At 40.0% G+C, this 24,114-nt stretch overlaps 1 protein-coding gene across 1 annotated transcript in view; it reads left to right on the forward strand.

The window, feature by feature from the left end:
• The first annotated feature begins 56 nt into the window (after positions 1 to 56).
• Positions 57 to 24,114, forward strand: part of CNOT7 (CCR4-NOT transcription complex subunit 7) — a 33,320-nt gene continuing 9,262 nt past the window's right edge. Inside the window, exons 1-5 of the mRNA XM_050948002.1 lie at positions 57 to 217; positions 2,026 to 2,225; positions 2,720 to 2,913; positions 5,983 to 6,144; positions 20,846 to 20,990. Of these exons, the coding sequence (XP_050803959.1) occupies positions 2,109 to 2,225; positions 2,720 to 2,913; positions 5,983 to 6,144; positions 20,846 to 20,990 (618 nt within the window). The 5' untranslated portion in view covers positions 57 to 217; positions 2,026 to 2,108. The remainder of the gene's footprint in view (positions 218 to 2,025; positions 2,226 to 2,719; positions 2,914 to 5,982; positions 6,145 to 20,845; positions 20,991 to 24,114) is intronic.

Below are 24,114 nucleotides of genomic sequence, written 5' to 3' on the forward strand. Positions count from 1 at the left end.
AGAGCGCCCTGCCGGGGTCAGGGGTCAGACTTGAAAGGTCAGGGCGCGGCGCGCTGAGATGATGTAATGGCTTTGTGCGGTGGGGGCGCCAGGTTCTGCGCTTCTCGGTGCGACTCGCTATTCTGGGGCCGCCTTCGCCGGGTCCTAGCCAGACCCCCACCCCACCCCCCGGCCCGGCTCTGCCCTGCCCCGCCACGCCCGTGTGAACCCGGCGTAGGTGAGAGCGGGAGGGGCCTGGCTTCCGGGCGTGCTGGGCTGTGGGGACTCGGCCTTTCCGGGGGTCTCTAAGCTCCGGAGCCGGGGTGAGGGGCGCGGCCAGGCCCGGGGGCTCCACCGCTTCGCACGGGGCGCGCGCTGCTCTCAGTTTTCAGTTCCTATTTGCTAGGGTGGGGCGGCGTCTGCTCGCGGCCTGGATCCCGCGGCACCGGGCGCTGCAGCGCCTGACCCCCGCCGTGCGCCCGGGCTCCATGTGGGCTGAAGGTAGCTGAGCTGGGGGAGGGCGGGTCACGGACAGTGGGGTTGTGGGGCGCTGCGGTGCCTGTTACGGTACCTGCGCCAGGTAGCGAGCCGCTCCCAGCGCGGACCCTTCCGAGTTGGAGTCTGTGTCCCCCTAGAACGGTGCGAGTATATATATATATTACTCCACCAAGATCTCGTGAAACCGTGCGGTGCTGGCGGCTGTCTGACCCTTCCCTCCGTCACTGCATTTCACTCTGTTAGTTGGCATGTGCTGCGAAATGCACTCCGGCACAAGCTCTCCGAGGAGAGAGAGAGAGAGAGCATTGAGGGAGTCCTTGCTGGAGGTATTTCATTGCAGCGCGGAGTATTCTTATCTGAGATGCCAGCAACCTGGCTGGCTTTATGCAAATTGGTCACACCAAATAAATTAACAAAACTAAAATGTTCTGTCTGTTTTTAAGTAGGGTGTCATCTTTTAGAATCATAGAGCTGTAGGGCTGAAAGGTCTCTCTGGAGATCTAGCTCAGCCCCCAGCGCTGAGGCAGCACCAAGTAAGCTAGACCATCCCTGACAGGCGTTTGTCCAAACTGTTCTTACCCCCCCCCCACCCTTGGAACCTGGTCCACAGTTCAACTACCATTATAATTTCAAAGTATTTCTTAATATCTAACTTACATCTTTCTTACTGCAGATTAAGCCCATTACTTTTTTTTCTATCACCAGTAGATGTCCTGTTTATAACAGCCCTTAACATTTTTGAAAACTCTTTACCAGATACCGCCTCAGGCTTCTTTTCTCAAGATTAAAATGACAAGAAATTAGTCTTTTTCAATGTTTGGATCCAGAATTCATTGAAGAAAATGGTTTTTTTAACCGTTCCTCATGGGTCAGGTTTTCTAACTCTTTTATCACATTCGTTGCTATCCCTTGGACTTTCTTCTGCCTGTCCACATCTTTCTTAAAGTGTGGGTCTCAGAATTGTACACAGGACTCCAGCTGAGCTCTCACAAGCACCAGGTAGAGTGGGACATTAGCTTCTATTTCTTACGTACAATGCACCTAATTAATACACCCCAGAATGATGCTAGCTTTCCTAGCAACTGCATCGCATTGTTGACTCATATTCAGGTTGTGATCCACTACTCTCCCAGATTCTTTTCAGCAGTACTTCTGCCTAGCTAGTTATTCCCTATTTTGTTTCTGTGCATTTGATTTTTCCTTCATAAGTGAAGTACTTGTACTTATCTTTACTGAATTTCATCTTGAGTTCAGACCAGTTCTCTAATTTGTCCAAGGTTGTTTTAAATTTTAATCCTATCCTCCAAAGCACTTGCAGCCCCTCCAAGTATGATATCATCTGCTCATTTTATAAGCCTACTCTCCACTCCTTTATCCAAATCACTAATGCAGCTATTGAATAGTACCATGTTCATAAACTTTCAGTGACTAAGTTTTACTTTCGTTTGAGTTTCAGGAAAACTGTTGGCTCTTGCTCTGAAGGTTAAGGAAGCATTCTTTTACAAATCATTGGGAATCAAAATTTATATTTATGTTCTTGTCTTTTAGGTAAACATCTAAAATCTATTTTATGAAACTGACGCTCAATCAAGTATAACTCTTTGATGCCTGGTATCTAAATCCCCCCCACTATGCCAGCAGCTACAGTAGATCATAGCCAAAGAATTTGTGAAGTTTGGGCTTGTAACCTGGATGAAGAAATGAAGAAAATTCGTCAAGTTATACGGAAGTATAATTATGTTGCCATGGTATGTCTGTGACTGAGCCTTGTTTAGTGTACTATGTGGTCTAATCACATTTTCTCAGTGGGTGAGGTAGTATAGACACACACAGCTGAGTAAGCTTAAAAGCGTGTCTCTCTCACCAATAAAAGTTGATCCAATAAAAGATATTATCTCACCTACCTCGTCTCTCTAATATTCTGGGACCAACATGGTTACAACAACACTGTATACAAGTTTTCTCAGTGACAAGAAATTAGTCGTTTTCAATGTCTGGATCCAGAATCCATTGAAGAAAATGGAAAGTCTGAATTATCACTGCAGCTAATCTATCATGGTGATAGTAATGTTTATCTTTTTTTTTTTTTTTTTAAAGAATACAGCCATATACCATATTTTCAGTGAGAGTTATAAAGCTAAGTGTTTTTGGAAAAATGCTCTTCAAGATATTGATATTTGGAGTGGGTGTGCTGCAGATAAGTTTTCTCTTTTGTTGAAGCTGTAAACTTATTTTTTTACAGGACACAGAGTTTCCAGGTGTAGTTGCAAGGCCTATTGGAGAATTCAGAAGCAATGCGGACTATCAGTACCAACTGCTGCGCTGTAATGTAGACTTGCTGAAGATAATTCAGCTAGGACTGACATTTATGAATGAGCAAGGAGAATACCCTCCAGGAACTTCAACTTGGCAATTTAATTTTAAATTTAATTTAACGTAAGTGGTGATAAAATCTTATTACTGTTGGGTTTTTAGTTTTTTTCTTACACCGAAGCATGTTATAATTATTACTTGCACAGTATTTATTTAAAATAAATAAATACTGTGCAAGTATAAATAAGTACTGTGCAAGGACTCGTGTTAATACATTTTTAGTAAGTATGGTCCTTTCTACTTGGAGTATAAGACACTTTAGATACAAGAAAAGGCCATTTGGGCAAATGGATTTCTGCTTTCTTGGCTCATTAGTCCCACATTCCTGTATTTTCCTTTATATATTCTGCTTTATCATCTGTGTAACTTAAGGATCAGTCTTGTGAGGGTGCTGAGCTGGGAGTTGAGGGCACTCAGCACCTTGAAGATTTATTCTATAATTCTTTCATATGCATTTTTAGCCTTTAACTGAAGTAGTTCTGCCTAAATTCTTTGTTTCTAGATTGTCTAATTTCTGATAGTGCTAATAATGTGAAATATACTGTAAAAGGAATCTTGCTTAGTATGTAGCATGATATAATCGCAAAACCATTAAGTTGAGAGAAACCAGACAAAGATATTTAAAAAACAAACAAGTGTTAGGGCACAAAACTTCATTTTTGTTGCCAACAGTATTTGTGCAGGGTGCAGAACAAGATATCGAACTTTCAGCCCAAACTTGGTTAGTCAAAAGAAAACAAGTACGCTTTTTCAGTTCAGAAGGAAATTTCTGGATTTTATTAATAAAATTAAATCCTGAATATTACATTAACTTCCTGCTCATTTAAAATTAGTGGTTTTTTTGACATGCACTTGTGTAAATAATGGATTTTTAAAAAAACCCCAAAAAATCCTAACTGAACTGAAAACGTAGGACATCAAAGTCTTCTATCTACACAACAAGTATGGCATAGGCAATGATAGCTAATGTTCATAAGGTCTGACTTGGAGCGGCCCATTCTTATATAGTGTCATTTATTCGTAATGTATCAAAGCAATTTACAGAGTGAAATAGTAATTAGAAATAACAGAAGAGGAATGAGAAATTAAGAGAAAAGTGGGGGAGATTCTAAACTTGACATCAGCAGTTGCTAGAATGTTGACTGTTACATGAGCAAGTCTTTGAAGGACAAGCTAGTGAAAGAACAAAGCTATACTCATGTTTATTTAGAAACCAAAATGTGGTTGGTTACCTGAATAGGGAACCCAGTTGGCTTCATTAGGCCCCAGAAGTTAATAACTAAAAGAATGTTTTTGGTTGCTTTTAGCTACAGTTAAGGATTTCCTCTCTCCTGGTCTCCTGTGCTGGTAGTCTTAATTTGGTGGATTTGTGCAGCAGTGGAATATTAAATATATAAAGATCTGTATGGGTCTCATTTACCACAATGATGGGTGTTGTATAGGACTTACCTAAATGTAGAAAGCTTTTAGGGGTACCCTCTGAAATACATTGTATTGGCAATAGTATTCCCTTTTCTTACTATGCATCATTGTGTATATGTGCAACAAACTAGGCGGCTAGGGATTTTTTAATCTCATTATTACACTGATCAATAGGAAGAGAGAAAAAGGTCAAGATTTATAACTTCAGACCTGGGAGAAGGGGGAAGGAATTTTTCCTGAGTAATCTTCCCTCCCTAGCCCTTCCAGTTTCTCAAAATCAATATACTCAGCTTGTCTTTGTTGCTTGTTTTGAATGTTTAGTAATAGAGTCACAGAAATTTTGCAAGGGAAAGTAGTTCCCTAAACATTTAGGGTGTATCTCAACTTGTAATTTCCTTGATGATTAAAGTATTGGAGTGAATAATATATCTTGGTTGAAATCCATCCTTATGACATTAGTAGGGCCCAAGCATATTCACAGTCCATTTTGGTCATTTCATGGTCATAGAATTTTAAAAATCGTAAATTTCATGATTTCAGCTATTTCAATCTGAAATTTCATGGTGTTGTAATTGTAGGGCTCCTGACCCATAAAGGAGTTGTGTGTGTGGGGGGGGGGAGAGGGGTAGGGGTCACAAAGTTATTGGGGTGGAGGGTTTTGGTACTGTTACCCTTACTTCTGTGCTGTGCAAACAGTGGTGCTGCCTTCAGAGCTGGGCTTCTGGCCGGGAGCCCAGCTCTGAAGACAGAGCCACCGCCAGCTGCAGCAGCAGCGCAGAATTAAGGATGGTATGGTATTCCCACTCTTACTTCTGTGCTGCTGCCTGCAGAGCTTGGCCCTCAGTCAGCAACCACCACTCTCCAGCTGCTCAGCTCTGAAGGCAGCAGCGCTGAAGTAAGGGTGGCATGGTATAGTTTGGCCATCTTTACTCCTGCACTGCTGCTGGAGGGGCACTGCCTTCAGAGCTGGGTGCCCGGCTAGCAACTGCTGCTCTGCAGCCACCCAGATCTGAAGGCAGTGCAGAAATAAGGGTGGCAACACTGTGACTCCCACCCTAAAATAACCTTGTGGAAACCCCCCGCAATTCCCTTTTTGGTCAGGACCCCCAATTTGAGAAAAGGTGGTCTTCCCTGTGAAATCTGTATAGTATAAGGTAAAAGCACACAAAAGATCAGATTTCACGGGGGGAGACCAGATTTCACAGTCCATGATGCATTTTTCCTGGCCGTGAATTTAGTAGGATCCTAGACATTAGGGAAAGTAGTTTGGTTATATGAAGGAGGAGTTTATAATCTTGTCTGAACAACCAGTCTTCTCCCAAATATCTATGATTAATATAAGAAAATAGTCCTATGTTGATCCCTAGAGAGCTTGGTTCAATTTCTTTGCTGTTTCCTTTAAATGTTCCTGAATTTATCTTATAATGGGATTGAGGATAATGTTAAAACTGCTTAGTCAATACTGTGTAAAAGAGTTGTTTGTTTTATAATCACCAATTTTAGTGCATGGTTTTCAGATGTGTACATACTTAACAGTTATAGCATGGTGTCTACATTGTTAAATCTATTTTAACACTGCCTATTGAAACAATGGGCAAAATGTTCCAAGTATACACAGCATTCTGTGCTGGATTTTACTTATAAACTTGATATTGAGGCTGTGTCTTTGTGTGGATCTGAATGTTGTATTACTTATGTCTCTCATCCTAGGGAGGACATGTATGCCCAGGACTCCATAGAACTACTAACAACATCTGGTATCCAGTTTAAAAAGCATGAGGAAGAAGGAATTGAGACTCAATATTTTGCAGAACTTCTTATGACATCGGGAGTAGTGCTGTGTGAAGGAGTCAAATGGCTTTCCTTTCATAGGTAAATACTGCACATAAAATAATATTTGAGTTGGCCAGTTCTCAATGCTATTCTGATGCCAGACTTAAGAATGATTGGCCTGTGCTTTTTAAGCTGTACATCTAATGCTGAATTAGTTTAGGGTATAGTGAGATAATTTAAAAAGCTCTGTTAATGTTACTCTTAGGGTCTGGTCTCCCAACTTCATAGTAGTTCATATAGAAACTAATGACGTGTGTCTTGTAACAAGATGAAAAACCATTGGTTTTCAGGAGCAGCCTTATAGAAAGGAAGCACTGTATCTTTCTATTTGCTTTGACAGTTTCCCAGGTCAAGGGAGAAAGCAGATACATAATTCTCCTTGTGTACGCTAGTCTAGTAATTGGAAAACTGAAAATAGTTGCTTAACATTATTTAAGGGGGAAGGACACCTCGGTACAGCCCTGAAGACTTTTAATAATGCTGGTAGGGAAAACATGAACCTGTTGTATTAAATGCACAAAATACAAAACTTTCAGATGACTGAAAAATGTATCTTGTTCTTATGTGGGTCACTCTCAACTACTTAAACACTTTCTTTCAAAGTAGTAGCCTTTATGTTCTTGGCTGAGAGCATGTGGTCTCTCTGAAAGAACTAAATCCTTATGAATTATTATTTTGGACATACGTTATTTAGGATGACAGTCATTAACTCAATTGCAGCAATCAGCCTTTTTTGGGAGGTTTTTTTACCTGAGCTAAAAAAGTGAAAAGACTGAGAATTGTGTGCCCAGGAAAAGTGATGTTTTAAGAGTGCTCCTCTCATTTTACCACACAGCTTTATGAAAGTTTACATGGAAACACTTCATTCTGCACACATGCTTTAGGCTGTCTTGTGGATGAAAGTACATACTACTTGGTGTGCTTAGTTTATTGAAGAGTCATTATTTCTCAATAGCTTCCATCTCACTGAGAAATAATGACTCTTCAATGAACTAAGCACACCAAGTAGAATGTACTTTCGTCCACAAGACAGCCTAAAGCATGTATAAATATATACAGACATATATAGCATATAAATGAAGAGATTTGCGACTGAGTTTTATTTGTTTGGGTTGGTTCCTTTAGTTAGGAAGTGACCATAATCAGGTTTCAAATTCCATTCTTCTGTGATGAGATGGAAGAGAATATATAGCAGAGTGGATTTGATTTAAATCATGATTTAAATCACTAGTTAGGAAGACTCAATTTAATCATGGATTTCTACATAAAAGTGCACTCTTGTTGGTTGGTATAACCTTAATACATATTTTTCACAACTCAGATAGATGTAGGTTTCATTTTTAGACGGTACACACTATACATTTTTTAAAGTGATTTATTTTGAAAACTTTTCAGATTCATTTTACAGCTGTATCAGAAAGTGAATGATTGTTTGGTTATTTCATTTACCAAAGGTAATTGAAGGAGATATTTATGAAGTCACTGGGAGGTGACCTAGCTCCAATTCAACAGGATAATCATTACTATTTGGAGGATTTTCTTGCCATGCTGTATTAGGAGGAGAACATCACCAGACAAACATTTAAATTATTTTATTTAACTAAAACAACAATGTTATGCTTTCTGAATTGTCTTCAACAGCAAACTTATAATACTTTAACAAAACAAGCATTTGAATTTAGTTAAACATTCAAGTTTTTTAAAATCAAGTTTGTTTTTGTTAAAATAGTTTTAACTAAAATAGTTAAAGGAAATCTTTAAAAAAAACAAAAACAAAAACCCCAAAAATTAAATCGACCATGTCAGCCAGGTCAACATGAGAAATTGGCTTCTGCAGCTAACTCAGTCGTCTTCACCTTCATTTTCCTGTTTTTTCATAATCTGGAAAAGAAAAACAAACTTTCCTGCTTTTTCAGGTCTCAAACGATTTCTCAGTTTGGAATGAATTAGTCCAAAGAAGAAAATATTCTTTCTGCAACGGCAGAAGAAGCTATGGCTGTTAAAAGTGAGATTATCACTTCAATAGTCTCTGAATCCAAGTGCTTAAGTGACTTCCACCAGTTCACTGGTGTGACTTTTTCTTTAAAACCTCATCAGCAAACATATTTCTTGAATGGTTCACTCTTAGCTCTGAAGTTTATTATAGTCAGCATTATGGAGGGATAATTGCTGGATGTCCACATCATAGCCAACTCCTCTTCTTCAGCAGTTAAGGTTTGACCCTGGTTCCGAGTATTGAGAATATGTGCAAGAAAATGAGCTGGAGATAGTGCTTGTCCCATTTGTTTTTTTTTTAATGCTTGTAATTTAACTCTGTCATTACATATTTCTCTTTTTAAGATCTCACTCAATTCCTTCCAAATTTCAACAGTGTCAGGAATAAAACAGCTATTCCCTGCATTTCATTCAAGGCTACAGAAATAAGCTTCGGGGTACTCAGCATGTGTTCAACATTTCTCTGAAGTCCAATATTGAGAACTGTGGCTGTGACAGTGCCATCTATTTTTTCACAATTTTGTTCACAAACTTCTCATAAGATTAGGCCAGTTCTTGTTATAGTGCTCAAAACAGTCCAGTACTGAGTTCCATCATGCGTCTTGTGGGAGAGTTAGCTTGGTTCCTCCCACTTTTTTCAGAGCAACTGCTGCAAAGTAGTTGTTGCAGAAGTATTTTGCAATTTCAATAACATTAGCCTTTATTTCTGGAACACTGAAGTCTTTGGCTAGGAAATGCATCAAAGGGAACTGCAACCATATGTTGTTAGCTTGGGACTCTCTCCTAAATTCTCATCTTGGATACATTTGCAGCACTGTCTATGACCAAGTTGCATACTAGAAATCTGAATTTTTTTCAGTTAGCTATAGCTTTTACTGCTACTTCTGTAAGTATTCTGCTGTGTGCGCATTTCCTGATGTATCAATTGTTTCTGTAAGGAAGACATTCCCTTCTTCAGTTGTCACACAAGCGCATACAACAGTATCATTGTGGACATTGCTCCACCCATGAAGACTCAGGTTAACAATTTCACCCTTCAGACCTTTTGCACACTGCTCAGTTTCTCTTTCATACACTTTACCCAGCAATTTCCCTGTGACATCTGTTCTGTTGGGTGGTCTAGTATTCTGGTCTTAATGACTGAACCATGTTAATGAATGTGGGTTCTCAGTCATGCGGAAAAGAGAGTTTGTTGCATAAACAAACCAGGAAATTTTTTCATCAGTTACCTCTTTTTGCAATCTGCTGGTTCTTATCACAAACTTATCTATGGTTGTATTTGGATGATGGAGATTTTTATACTGTGACTATGTGACATACGTGATGTGACTAACACTATCATTGGCAGATAACTCTGAAACTATAGAAAATGATGGTGATCTTGAAGGAGGATAGTCTTCAGAATCCTGTAGTTGTGGATGGATTCTTCTAAACAGCATAAGTCAGTGCAGTTATTTAATTATTTAATTATTACCACCATACTGCTCATTTAGTATTACTCATTGCATTCACTGACATTCAGTACTACTTTAAAGGTGAAATTGTAAAAGGAAGATCTGCCTATTTATTTTTTATTACAGCCGCATCTAAAATGATAATACCGTAGAGTAACAACTATATTTTTTGCTCAAACATGAGAATTCAAGAATAGTCTAGATGGAAGACAGGCAGTCTTCTTAAGAAAGAAGTACAAAACAAAGAAGTTTACCAACCTGAAGATCCTGCATGTTCAGACATGTTCCTTTCATCATCTTCAACACAGCTTCTTCCTGAGAATGAACACTTCTCATAATGTTGTTTCATTTGGGCGACCAGGCCTTGCATTTCTTTGTTGTGCTGTTTGCATTTTGCACCCATGCCTGTCTTACCCACAGGCAGAGGAACTTCATTCAAATATTCCCAGACTGGGTCTCTTTTACGGCCTGTTGCAATTATAGATTTTCCCTTCTAGTGAGAGAATGGTATGGTAGATCTCAAATCAATGAAGGCTACACTCAGACCTCATGACTTCTGGAATATGCTGCTTAAACAGTTTCACTTTTGTTTCTATTGCCTGTCCCTCCCTTCTCACATTTATCTCCAGACTTCTTCTCCTTGTCCAGATCTATTCCGCCCCCAACAATCTTCTATTCACTGAACTTTTTGAAACTTTGCACTTTTAGAGAGAGGTAAGGGATTGACTCCATGTACACAAATTTGCAGAGGGACAGAGGTGTTATTTTTCGCCTCTATATAATATTTATTTATTTAAAAACATTTTTGCTGTTAAGCATATTATCCACAAATCCACAGTTTGCGAATTGCAAAACTAAGCATCTCTGATTGTATCTTCTAGACTGAGTCCTATTGAGTAGATAGACAGATTAACCTAAATAATCTATACAGAAGCCCCTGGAGCCACATAAGATTGGGTCCCTAATCCATGAACTATTGGAACTCATTTACAAAATCTTTCTTAAACATTACATGAATATATTGTCTCATGCTATAGAATTAGAATTTGTAATCCCTACTCCATGGTGAGATATCATTGAGGTTTAATTAACATACATTATAGCTACAAAAGCATTTTAGCAAAAAAATCAGATTTAAATAAAAAAAAAACCAGATTTTTTTTTAAATTAAGAAAAAAAAGCCGTTGTTTTTTTCCACTCTTATATATAGGTGGTAGGGGGAGTGTATAGAGAGAATACTTTTCTTTCCAGTGGCGAGAGGAGGATAAGAAGACTTTTTCAGTTTAAGATGCCCGATAGATTGTGTCTCTGTAGTACAGTGGTTCCCAAACTTTAATAACCCGCGAACCCCTTTCACTAAAATGTCAAGTCTCACGAACTCCCTCCTAAAAATGAATATTTCCAATGATTTTCTCTTTTACCTCAATATAAATTATAAAAGCAGTTATCTTGGAAATATAAAATTTGTTTTTATGACATGCTTACTACACACTGTTTATTAATTATTAGTTATCATTACAGTATTTTTATTACATTATGAAAATGGCAACTCTTCCAAATCTCACTTTTGTAGCTTATCTCTTTTGATTAAGCCTGTTATAAGACAAGGCTCCTATCAGAGGCGCCAATAGAAAAAAAGGGTGAGGGGTCAAAGCCCCCGTTCACCCTAGGGTCTGGGCGGGCACTGCCAGAAAAGTGTGGGGAGGCACGGGGAAAAAAGGGGAGGGACCCGCCCGGGGTGGGCCGACGCAGGGGCCTCACATGACTCTCATTGCCGCTCCTCCCCCCGTACTGGCACCTCTAACTCGGATATTTCATCAAGGAGTACCAGATGTGAAACAGCATGAAGGTATTTAAGAAGGCAATTCAAAGAGTTTGTCCTACACAAGCATTCAGATCTTGAGCAACATTGCGCATTACAACAAAGCTTAAACTTGATCTTCGTAATAATTTAAAAACAACCCTAGCAGCCTATTTAATTTTAAAAACAGCAAATAATATCCACCTCCTTTTCAATTTCTTCTAAGGAGTCTTGACGTTTGAATCTCCTCAGTGTAATAAATATGCTTGCTTTCATCTGCTTAGCTCTTGGAAGTCCCCAAGGCTCCGGGCTGCTGACCTCGTGCTGCCCAGGATCCCTATGGAGAGCTCTGTCCGCCATTAGGGAATTTTTTTCCCGAGAACCCTCTGTAACATTTGGTGAATCCCCAGGGGTTCACGAACCCCAGTTTGGGAACCACTGCTGTAGTAGGAACTGGTTCACTGCTCAATGTAAATTACTCGTGGGGGAATTCTGCACCAAAAAATTAAAAATTCTGCTCATGATGTTTTAAAATTCTGCAATATTCTGAATATTTTATTTGTCAAAATAACACAATATAATCATGCCAGTTTCAATTATTTTGGGAATTTATTTCAAAATATCTTTCAGAAAGTATGTCTGTAACAATAGAGATTTAAAAAAAAAGATTCTGGTACTTTTTTTTTTCTTTTAAATGAACAGATTCCTTACTAGGCATATTAATACAGAACTTTGAGTAATTTATTTAATTTAGAATACTGAACTGTATTTCCTGCACCCATCAGAAGCAGTGTAAAGGCTTGGGAGTGTCAGGGGTAATGGAGGAACCAAGCGAGAGGGAAGGAGCCTGGAGTGAACCTGGAGGGTTGCTGGGTGTGGTTGGGAAAAGTATGGAACAGGTTTTTTGGGGGGAGAGTTAGGATTGCTAAGGAGATGGAGCGTTTACCCTATGCACACCCTGGTGGATTCCAAACCTCTCCCATTCAGTCAGGCACATCTACCCCTGCAGCCTCCTCCCCGTGTGACCATGCACCCCCACTCCCATTCAGCCTCTGGCTCAATACTGTCACCCCACTAGCTTCTGAGCCCATGCTCCAGTTTGTACCCCCCCACTAACCATTCTGAGCCCCAGTCTGTGACACTTCCGGCCCCCCCCCCCCCGACCCCTCCAGCAGCACCATGTGCCCTACTCTGTCCTAACTTGGCTCTGTGGGCAGGGTGTTGTGATGAATTTGTACTCCTGGGGGAATTCTGTTCCACTGCACGTGCACAGACATTTTTCCCCCACAGAAAATACGTTCTGCCCCAGAAGTGCTGCAGTTCCACCTTTTGCCCACCAGAAGCCACCATGGTGCCAGAACAGCCAATAGCATTAATGCAGCAGGCTGTTTGGTGCCACAATGGCCTCTGGTGAGCAAGAGGCAGAACTGCATCACTTCCAAGGCAGAATGTATTTTCTGTGGAGGGAGTGAATTCTGTGGCAGTGGTGCAGAATTCTCCCAGGAGTATGCAAGTGCAATCCTGAATGTAGCATGCAAGTTGGAAAGCAGCATTCTTTTAAATGCTGGTATTCTATTGGAATGCCAAGGTCCCATAGGGGATGTACTTGAGATATAGAGCAGTATTAAGGAGCATTTTAAGCCAGGTACCTGATATGATAGACTGAAATGCTGGTTAATGTGTGAAGCCTTAGATCCCTGTGCTAAGCAAAATGTCCATCTAACAAAAAATCCCAAATAAAATAGTTGAGTTCCAAGTAGCTGAAAGTTGCAAGTGGCGAAAGTTCTGAAACTTGCATCCAGTGTGATAGATACAATATGATTATAGAATTGTGGGGTGTCCATTCAGTAGGCTTTTGGTTTGATAATCATATTTGGCTTGTATTTCACTTATCTGCTGTTTGACAGTAGTCCTATGTAAAACTTGAATATAGCAATGAGCATGTTTGAACAGATTGAAAGTGTGGTTGACAAATTAGAAAGTAAAGGATATTCTTGAGAGTCAGCTCAGAATTTCTTGTGCATGTTCAGATTGGCATTGCATATTAGAAATTTTGCCATAATGATCAGGTAAATATTCATGATACCTAAATACATGCAGCTCTTGTTTCATAGGTGTCAAGGTATCTTTTAGAGAAGTAGTGCTAGCCCCATTTTATAGATGGGCAAACTGAAGTTCAGACCTGGGTAGAAAGGTCTTAAGACTTCTCCTGATCCAGCAGATGGCGCTTTCTCTTCTTTTTATGCAACATGTGCACAAGTAGTAATGAAAATAAATGTTTTCTCCAATTTGGGAAAATATTTTAAAAATTGAGTTCATAATAAATGTTTTAGATATCAGTGTTTATAGATAATAATGCAGTTTGAAAAAAAAATATATGAACAGTTTCTACTAATTTGCTAGCCACAGAACCATTTTTCTTTAAATTGCCTCCTCAGCTAAGACTGAGGCTTGGTCTTTGCTACAGAGTTAGGCTGACAAGGCAGTAACTAGGTCAGTGTCTACACTACAGCCTTGCTCCTGGCGATGTAAGTGCCCAACTACACCGATGACATAACTCCATGTCCACGAGAGGCGTAGGGCTTATGTCAGTGTAGTTAGGGTGAGACAGTGTCTGTGTAGACAGTGCGTTCCTTACCTGGGCTGTTAGCTGTCTTGTTAATTTTATTGCTCCACTGAGCTGTGAAATTGACAAGAAAGCTGGCTCCTCAGCTGGGCTGCTGCGTGGTTTCTGCTTCAAGCCAGGCTGCCACCCAGGCTCCCTGCTTGGGCTGCTGCCTGGGCTCTCCACTCCCCAGTGGGAGCCTTGCTGCTCCCTGAGGTCCCAGCTGGGCTCCTGGTGAGGAGATGTGTGGAACTGAGAGCCCTGGCTCTCAGCCCCTCACACTGCTCCTCTCCAGTTGGTGGAAGTGCTCTGTGTGAGGGTGTGCACCACTGACAGAAGGAGGATAGTGTGAACATTAGCCATTGCAGTAATTACTGCAGTGGCTGTAAATCTGACCTAACATAGATTGACTTAAGATTGTAGTGTAGACTTGACCTGAGATTTAGTAGCCTGCGTTTCAGCCCACCCACATGGAATATCCACTCTGTATATCACTCTGTGCACCTGCAGATCATTAAGATTTAGAATGAATAGCTTGAAGAAGTTCTATTTATAGCAGCAACAATAAGCAAATTTCAAATGTCTCTTCTTTATTCAATTATATGAATGCATTTTCCAGCACAGAACGGAACAGGAAATATAAACACTAAGCCTCTAAAAATATCTAAACAAAGTCTCCTTGTTGGTAGGAGTTTAAATCTTGCATTTGTGTAATGGACTCGTATAGTCAATTAAACACCAAAGCTAAATTTTGCTCTTGTAGCCAATAGTGAATTTGAAGACTTGCTGCTGTTTAAATGCCCTCAACTTGTCTTACATATTGGCTCCTAGGCCATGGAACAAAGTCTTCCTAAAAATGTGACCGAAATATCTTAGCTGAGAATAAATAACACTTTTACAGTCCTATTTTGTTTACCATACACAATGGTAACACACAATTAATGGTTAATACAGGTTTTAAAAAAATAGGGAGAATCTTTATTCATCTTTAAATACTGATGCTTTGCTCTTAATTGAGAAAAGAAACCTCTTTTCAGTATTTATTAGTTGATGATTTTCAAATAATTGAGAGAATAAAAAAATCTAACAAAGAATGGAGCCAAAAGCATACCAGTGCAAATGTGTATACAAGGGAGGCAAAGCCATTATGACACTAATTCTGTTGATAATACTGAGTTTGAAGTTAAAGGAATAATAAGTGTATTTTGTCCCCAGAGAGAGGGAATGAAGAGCATGTAGATAGCATGCAATTTTAATATTTTTCTTTATTTTGAACACTTACAGATATCAACAACTGCTGGTCCTATACTTATCAGTCTTTTGGCATTAATATAGAAGATTTTATAGAGATGAGAGATCTACAGGAATAGTGAGGAAAGCTCTTAAATATTGAGAAGGAGCTATTTCAGGAGACTATTAAAGATTTTTGCACAATACTTTTAAAGAATCCATTGATTCTTCTTTGGAGACTTAATCTTTGGATATGTTTTGAATTACAGCTATAGCTAACCAGGAGACCAGTCTCTTGATCTGTTTACAACATGATTTGCAACTACTAGTGTGACTAGGACCTGTCTGTCTTAAGTGTCCTCTAACTGGCATAAATCCTTGGATGGGTGTTGCAACAGGATTGAGGACAGCTGTGTTTCAGAGAACCCCCAACTCAGTTACGTTTGTAGTGAACACTGACCCTAAAGTAGATCTCACCACCATCTTTGATCTGGTCTACAGCAAAACTGAAGTGGTGTAGCTATGTTGGTTAGAAGTATGGGGAATATCACATCGGCTAACTGATGTTATACTGGCAGAAACCATAGTGGAGACACAGGTATACTGGCAAAACTCTTTTTGCTGGTAAAGCTTATTTCATTTAGGGAACTGGTGTAAGTTATACAAGCAAAAGAGCTGTTTTGCTGGTATGAGCTGTCTCCCCATTGGGAGGGTTGCCAATATAGTTATTTTTGGAAAACCTTGTCTAGTGTAGACAAGGTCTTGGAGTCAGGAAATTTTTAGTCACCTAAGTGTAAGCAAGTATACTCAAAACCTGATCTTGTGAGGTGCTGCCCACTGTCACAGTTCAGAGCAACTGCACTTGTATTTCCCCTTTGTGGTCCAGCAATGGCACTCTTTTTTAGGCTCTGGCTCCCAGACATTGCATCCCTTGAGCCGAGTCCCGTGTTTGTCATCCTCCCTGATCTTTTTCAGGCTGCACATTTCCCTACCTACATTGTTATTTCCAGCAAGCCAAACTGTCTAACTGTGCCAGTGCCTGCTCTTTGCTTACTCTTTGAAAGCTGTGAACAACATAATTGCCAGTAGTTATGAGTTACCACATAAGCAAGCTTACTAAGCAAGCACATTTATTCTTAAGGTGAAAGCATTACAGAGAAGATATGTTCAAACAATAAAAGTTGCTGCACACATGCTTACCGGATCACACACCAGTCTTTATTCCAAAATATGTAGTTTCTGGATACCAGAACTTGTAAATAGGTATTCACTTGATTTCCCCCCCTCCCCCATGGTTCCTATCTTTCAGCAGAGGGAAGTATTCTCTTTAAGGGGAGATCCAAAGACATGGTGTGTGTCTTCACTCCAAGTTTACTGGGACTATTTTTTAGTGTCTTGAGATGTTGAGCACCTACAGTTGGGGGCGTGGTGGGGGGGGGGCGCGAGAGAGAGCTCAGTGGTTTGAGCATAGACCTGCTAAACCCACAGTTGTGAGCTCAGTCCTTGAGGGAGCCATTTAGGAAGCTGGGGTAAAAATCTGTCTGGGGATAGGTTCTGCTCTGAGCAGGGAGTTGGACTAGATGACCTCCTGAGGTCCCTTCCAACCCTAATATTCTATGAATTCTCATTGACTTCATTAGGAGTTGTGGATGCTTAGTACCTCTCAAGATGATGCTCTGAGAGTCAATATCTTAACTTTGCATCTTGTTTCCTTGATATTCGCTATTTTGCAAATTGATTTTTCAAAGATACCTCTGAGAGTTCCATGGAGCAAAGCTGGGACCTGGCTTCTCTGTCACAGTGGACAACCAGTGTTTTCTGTTAACCATAGGCATTCTTGGGTGTTGCAGTGGTGATGTGTGTTAAATGTATCTGGTCCTCCAAAACAAATTAGTCATTTTTAAGGGACACTGCTGACTTCAAAAAGTATTTGTTTACTTAATATAGTTCCAAGTAACCCCTAACATAGCAAAAATTTCTGTGCGCGCACATTTGACATCATTTCATGCATAATTAATTTTACTGTTACCCCTGTATAGTCAGTACTTTTTGGAACTTTTACGCAACTTTATTTCAAGGCTCATTTTTAATAAACTTGAAGGAAAACTATTCAGGAAGCTGTCTCTGGATTACTAACAGCTTCAGTGGCATCCTGACATAGCACTAAGTTATTGTGCAGCCAGAGGCTCCTACAGCCACCAATATGGGATGCTTTTCCAGGGCTATCAGTTTGTATATAATGCAGCTTCCCCACAGAGAGCCAATAACCTTGCTAAACCGGAAGAGGAACAGCAACGTCAAAGATGGGTAGTGGAGTGCCTCTTCTGATAAATAAAGAGGCCTAAATAAAATCCTGAAACCCAAACCCCTGTTGTAATCAGTAGGCACTGGAAGCGCTCAGCATGATAATTACAACACAGCAGTTCTAGTCAAACCATAGAACAGCTTGAATGCTAATTTTTAGGATAGTTATGTTGCCCGGGCGTTTGCATGTTGACTCCTTCAACAGCTGAATAGGTTGATGTGCAGCTACTCTTAAATCTTAACTTCAGTACATTCTTGTTGTACAGAGTAAGGGAGAAAAGGTTGTTCTGTTAAATTCTCTCCAGCAAGTCTTGTGTAAACAAGTGAGTTCCCCAAAACCTTGCAATTCCTTGTGGCCACTGAATTTTGCTAAGATCAATTAAACTGTCAAGTAGGCAGCTACTTTCTAGTCCAGAAATAGAACTTTCCATTCTTAAAATGGGATAAAGCTTTTCCAGCCTCTCTCGCTTTTGATATTTCTCAAACTGTCTATTGGTAGCTTGAGAAAAACACTTAATGCACAGTTAATTGGTTATTTAAACTTTTTTTCCCCTGAGTAATGGCAAAAGAAAGAAAAGTATGGGCTTTTCTGATCTTTTCAGAAACTTTTGGTTCTCAGTCAATTGCCTATAGCTAGCTATGCTCCTTTAAAATATATGGTTGTGTGCATACGTTGCCATATAACTTCAGGGATTGTGGCTAGATGTAGACATCGTAACTTTGAATAATTTTGTTAGCTGGGATAAAAATAGAAGGAATGAAAGCCCTCGTTTCAGGAGGTAAACCACCAATTGCCGGGTATTTGAAAGAAACTTCCCTAATGGGCAAGTAATTACATAATTCCTCATTAGGGTTTTTTTTGTGTGTGCTTTTCTCTACTGTGTCCAGCACAGGCTACCGTCTGATATGGACTGCCAAGCTAAGCTAACCGTAGGCTTGATCTGGAATGGTAATTGTTATGTTCTATAAGTGGTGGAGCTTAGTAACCACCACAAGTGTAGTATAAAGGCATTGTATATGATGGCTTGAAACTTGTACTGTGGCTTGTGAAATGCAGTCTGTGATGGTTGTCATGGCCATATTTGGGAATGTGTATAAATACTTCAGATTTATTGAATGTCTGAGAGAGATTCACAGGTGGTGAACTGACCAAAACTATCATGTGTTTCTTGTCAAGAAGCAGATGTCTGATTTAAATGTCCACATACTGGGAGAGGGTAATCCACACTATTGAGCATTCCACTGTTAACACTCCTGGTGTGATTTGCCGCCACCTCGTTCTCCATGAGGTCCCTGGAACAAACTGCATCACTAAAACCACAGGAATACCTAAAAGAAACCATTTGTCTGCTACCACAAACTTCCATCATTTATTTTGGGGAAGTTCTATGGCCTATGTTATACAAGAGGTCAGACTAGATGATCAATTCATAATGGTCCCTTCTGGCCCATTGTTGGAAGCCTGATACTCTAGTCCCGCTCAGCACAAAATCAGTACTTCTTTGCTTTACTTTTCTTATAATGGGTGTGTGGACGGGGGAAGAAAAGAAGAGCGTGGGTGGGTGCCTGTGGAAAAACAAAAGATCAGATACTAAACTGTATAATAACTGTCCATCTGTAGTGGAAGCAGAGTTCTGGTGCAGGGGATCAGACTTATCTGTAGCATTATTTCAGTGAATTCCTGATTGCTACCTACAGTCTCTACAGGGGCCCAATTTTCTTTAATCCCTGAACATTCTCAGGCTTCAGTTCTTGATGTCATTTCCCAGTTTTTTGAGATTTTCTTTTTAAATACTTTATTTTGCTAGTGTGAGCAAAAGAAGCTGCTTTTATGATCTCAAGTCTAGCTGTTAAACAATCAAGCTGACTGTTCTGTATTTTTATGCTATTGGTCTCAGTTAAAACTCCTGCCTTTACAAGTCAGGGAGCAAAGGAGTCAATCTTCTGCTGTAAATTTTGGATTGCAGCCTCAAAAGGACAACTGAGGCAGTAGGAACCTCAGATGCTGTGTCTGACTCCTTCAAACAACTAGAAATCTATGGTAGAATATGGGAAACCCCCTTGGGAGAACTATAGGCAGCTGTATCTTCTCTTGTCCTCCATTAGTGGACTTTTAAGAAATGACTTGTTCTTCCCTGGTCTTCCTGTTAAGGATTTTCTGGTCTTTTTCTCCCTTTAGGCAGTATAACAGCAAGATCATAAAGATGATCAATAATATACAAATAAGGTGATACAAAATCCTATAAAAGAGCATAACTTCACTTGAACCAGGGGAAAGTAGCATTCAAGATAGAAATGAATAATGCAAATTAAAACCCCAGTCCTGCATCTGAAATCCAGGCTCCATGCAGGTATGGGCATCCAGTGTCCAGGAACACAATGCAGGATTAGAGCCTTGTTCAGTAATATCAGCCGAACAAACAGTCCTGCCTCAGCAAATTTGCATCTTGTTTGTTTTTTGTGTTGGGGTTTTTTGAGTTAGTCGCCAAAAGCTCCAATCAAGATAGTACAGCACAGCAGGGCTCCAAACATACAAGAGGTACTCCCTTCCCCGAAGAGCTTACAGTCTAACGCTCCACATGCAGTAGCCCTTGAACCCAATCAATATATGTATTATTTTTATTTATATAAATTAGTTTAGAAAATTCCCCTGTCAACTATCTCTAAAATAAGTGTATAACAGTATTCTCTCAACATGTTGAATTTGCAGCTAAAGGATAAATGAACTATCTAACAACTGTATCAAGGGTTTCCAATCACAAGATGTAGAGGCAGAAACTAAACTCCTGTTGTTGCAGAACCCAGAGGAAGGGGAACTATGTGCAGCCTTACCTAGAGAGGGTATACTTGCACACTTTAGGTTCTGGAAGCAGTAGAAATCACTTACTTTGATCCTCTACTGTCTCATCATCAGAAACTTTCAATGCATATGAGAGGAGCCAGCTTGATATCTGTCCATTATACATTCCGAGAATAGGTCCAGTGGTGGCAAAGTAGTGTCTCCTTCATAATGCTGCACTGACAGTGTTTCTGCAGGAAAGTCTTATGTTCATTCAATTATTTGGGCTCCTTGCAGAGACTGCCAACATGGATTCCGGTTTTGATAGTTTTTATGATGGTGGAAACTTGTCCTCTGCAAACTGCAGTGAGAACACCTGTGTTTCTCTGTTCTTAATATTTGAAGAGTCACATGATCCTCAAAAATTTTTGGTTAAATTTATGTATAAAACACCTCCCTATCTTTTGTTTTTTAATTTTAAATTTAACTAATTGGAGACTTGACATTGGAGGTGAGAAGGATTTTTTTGATTATCTGCCTGACTTTGTTTTGTATATGTGATTAATTTGCAGTGGTTATGACTTTGGCTATCTAATCAAAATCCTGACTAACTCTAATTTACCTGAAGAGGAGCTGGACTTCTTTGAGATACTCCGGTTGTTTTTCCCCGTCATTTATGATGTGAAGTATCTCATGAAGAGCTGCAAAAATCTCAAGGTAAATGATTTGATATCTGGTTCAGAACAGAATTTTCTAAGATGGCATTCTTTCCTACTGAAAGAACATATATGGCATCTGTTCACTGTCCTGTCTGGCAGTGAGCTCTACCTTGATGGTATTATTTATTAACCATTAGTCTAATCAATTTTATGTATTTGATATATAAAAAGTTACTGATGAAATGTAAGAGGCAGGGAGGAGCATACATTTTTGTTCTTGTGGCTCTTAGCCATTTAAAAATTGAAAACCAATCCCATTTATTGGCAGCTTCATAGATCTGTGCTGCCAAATGATAGACCCATGTTCGGAGGAAGTTGCATCTTGCTGTTAACTTCTCAGGTTGTTAGAATGATGGGTGTGGCCTATGTGAGCGGGGTATTAATGACACACTCTTGCATCATTCCTCAGTGTTCAATCCACTGAGGGGCTGCAGTTGTGATAAGGTGTAGTGAAAAGTGACTTGGTGTGAAGGGATGGAATGGCTAGACCTGAATGTCGCCCTGTAGGCAAAGATGAGTAATGACAGATATGCTCAGAGCCAACTCATGACTTCTAGGAAAATAGGGTTAGAAACTTACCTCTCAACTCAAGCCAGTTGGGCTATTAATTGGCTTGTTCTATTAGGCATAAAATTTGGAGAAGATTTGATTGACCTGGAGAATGAATGTGAACTGGAAACAAATGTATGAAGGGAAGGACATCAAAAAGAGATGCTGCTGGGATTTACAGCCACAGTTGCCAAAGAAGGCCACGTATCTGGACTGGTTTTGAAATGAAAGGGGCACTGCTCATCCGAGGCAATAGGTGGCTCACTGGTTTGATGGAAGGCGACACAGAACACTGAGTTTTCTAAATGAGAGCACGTGGAAACTGGACATGGACTGACTGTAGTGAAGCCACCTCCTGAGTACAGGGATGGTATGCCACTCTTTAGCTCAGAATGCTGAGCACGTGATTTAGACAATGCTGATGAGCTTGAACTTTGTGAGGCTATGCAGGTAAAGGACATGTACTTTTTAATGAGGATCTTACTGCTGACTATGAAGAACATAATTTCCACCATCTCCTATGCTAATCAGTCTGCACCGGAAGTGGTGAGAAGTGGGTGGGTTGGTCTTTTCCGACTATCAGGAAAAGCATACTAGCCCAGTATCTGGTCAGGAGTTTTGCATCCCAGCAGCAACCCTCAGCACCTGAGTAAAGAATGTATATTGGGGAGCATCTAATTTACACTGGGTTTCCATTGGGACCATGATAAGTAATTAAGTAGTTGGAAAAACTGCAGAAGTCAACAAAATTGTGCACCCTCATGGACTGAAACAAAACCTTTGCTGCTTATATACAGTTGTTTTGCCCCAAGTACTAAATGTGTAATCTGTCTTTATGGACTTGTGGGGGAAATTAACAAATGTAACAGCTTCTGTCATTAGAGCTTTGTGGTAATGGCAACTAAACTGCAGACTAATTATGAAAGGAAGGGGGGAGATGAGGACTACCCTGGTCCTTCAGACACCATTGCTGAAACAGTCTCATTGCTGTCAACAGCAGTGAAATGCTGCCAATTGTGTAGACCTGTCCCAAACTCAGAACAGCTGGTGTGTTTTCGGAAGTCAAATCATTAATTACTTGCATGTACTGTTGCCTCAATGAATTTCTTTGCTTTTTTTGTGTGTGTTTAAATATCTATTAAATTGCAGTGAATTGAATTGCTGTACTGATTTCCTTTATTGATTGGTGCAAGCTACTCTTGTTGGTCACTTCATTTTATTAGAGACACTTGATTTTCCTTAGACACATTTTGGTGCTGATGATCAGCCCTGGGGGCTGAAACCCTCTCTATAGAATTGTGTGGCTGGGGTTGCAGCCATTCTGTAGAATTACTTCCTGATTCCAACAGAAATACTATAGAAAGAGTATAGTTAGTTGCTGTTGCTCATATACAGCACTACTCCTACTTTGCATCTTCTGTTTGGTGGGGACCATGGTGCAGCTGTAACCTGGTGACCAATAGCAATACAGTTTCTTCCCTAAAGATGAAGAATGGTCCAGTGGTTGGAACAATAGCCAGGTACTTGAGAGACCCAAATTCAGTTCTCTACTCTTCCATAAACTGCCTGTGTGTCTGAAGGTAAGATATTTAGTCCCTCTGAGCTGCAGTTTCCCATCTGTGAAGTGGGAATAGTAATATGTCCCTGCCTGATGAGATGTTGAGGATAAATACATTTAATGATTGTGAGAGGTTCAGATTCTGCAGTAATGGAGGACCAATAAATACCTTAGCTAGACGGTAGATCCTGACTAAATTTAGTGGTGAGGTGGGACTTGGGAAGCTGCACAGAGTAGTTAACACACTGTACCAGTGTCCTGAGATTTGTGGAGTAGGGCTTGGGTTCCCCATTGATCTTGGGCCATCATCTGTGGTGATATGGTTACAGAGCCAACCTGCTGACTTGTCTGTCTCAAAGGAATGATGCATCTGAAATATTTAGAAATATTTTTTTCTTTTCCTTCTTGTGGTTATTTATATCTAAGGGGAGGGAGGGCATGATTTGACCTATAGTTTATAAAGCATTTTTGGTTCTCAAAGTTATATTAAAACCTTTTGATCAGCACTGCCTTAATCTGGAGGGTTTTTTTTTTTTTTTTTTTTTTTTTTTAAAGTGACTTAGAGAAGAGAGGCTCTGTGTCCCATAAATAGTCTCCAGAGAGATCCAGTGTTTCCCTTGTATTTCCAACAGTTGTAAACTATTTTGTGTGACAAACTTTCAGGCACCCTTTTTGGAAAATTTTGGCTAGAAATCCACACTGAAGGGGATGCTTTCACCCTGTCCTGAATTTTTTTCTAGATCAGCGTTACACAGACTGCAGGAGCTGGAATGTTATATTTCCACATTTTTCCTTTTTCTTTGCAATGGGTAGATTTAAGACACAGGTCATTCAAGCTAAGTTAGAATTGATAGGTATGCTGTCTCACAGCTAGCAGTACCCAGTGATGAGAGAAGTCATCTTCAGCTGCTGTCTAGTCAGGAGGGCATATGGCTTAAAAGGGATGAGTGTGGGTTTTAAGAGGGCCCAGTTTTTAATTAAGCATATTTCTAATAGTAGTCCACATTAATGCTAT

This window comes from Gopherus flavomarginatus, chromosome 3 (assembly GCF_025201925.1).
Source record: "Gopherus flavomarginatus isolate rGopFla2 chromosome 3, rGopFla2.mat.asm, whole genome shotgun sequence".
NCBI classification, from domain to species: Eukaryota; Metazoa; Chordata; order Testudines; family Testudinidae; genus Gopherus; species Gopherus flavomarginatus.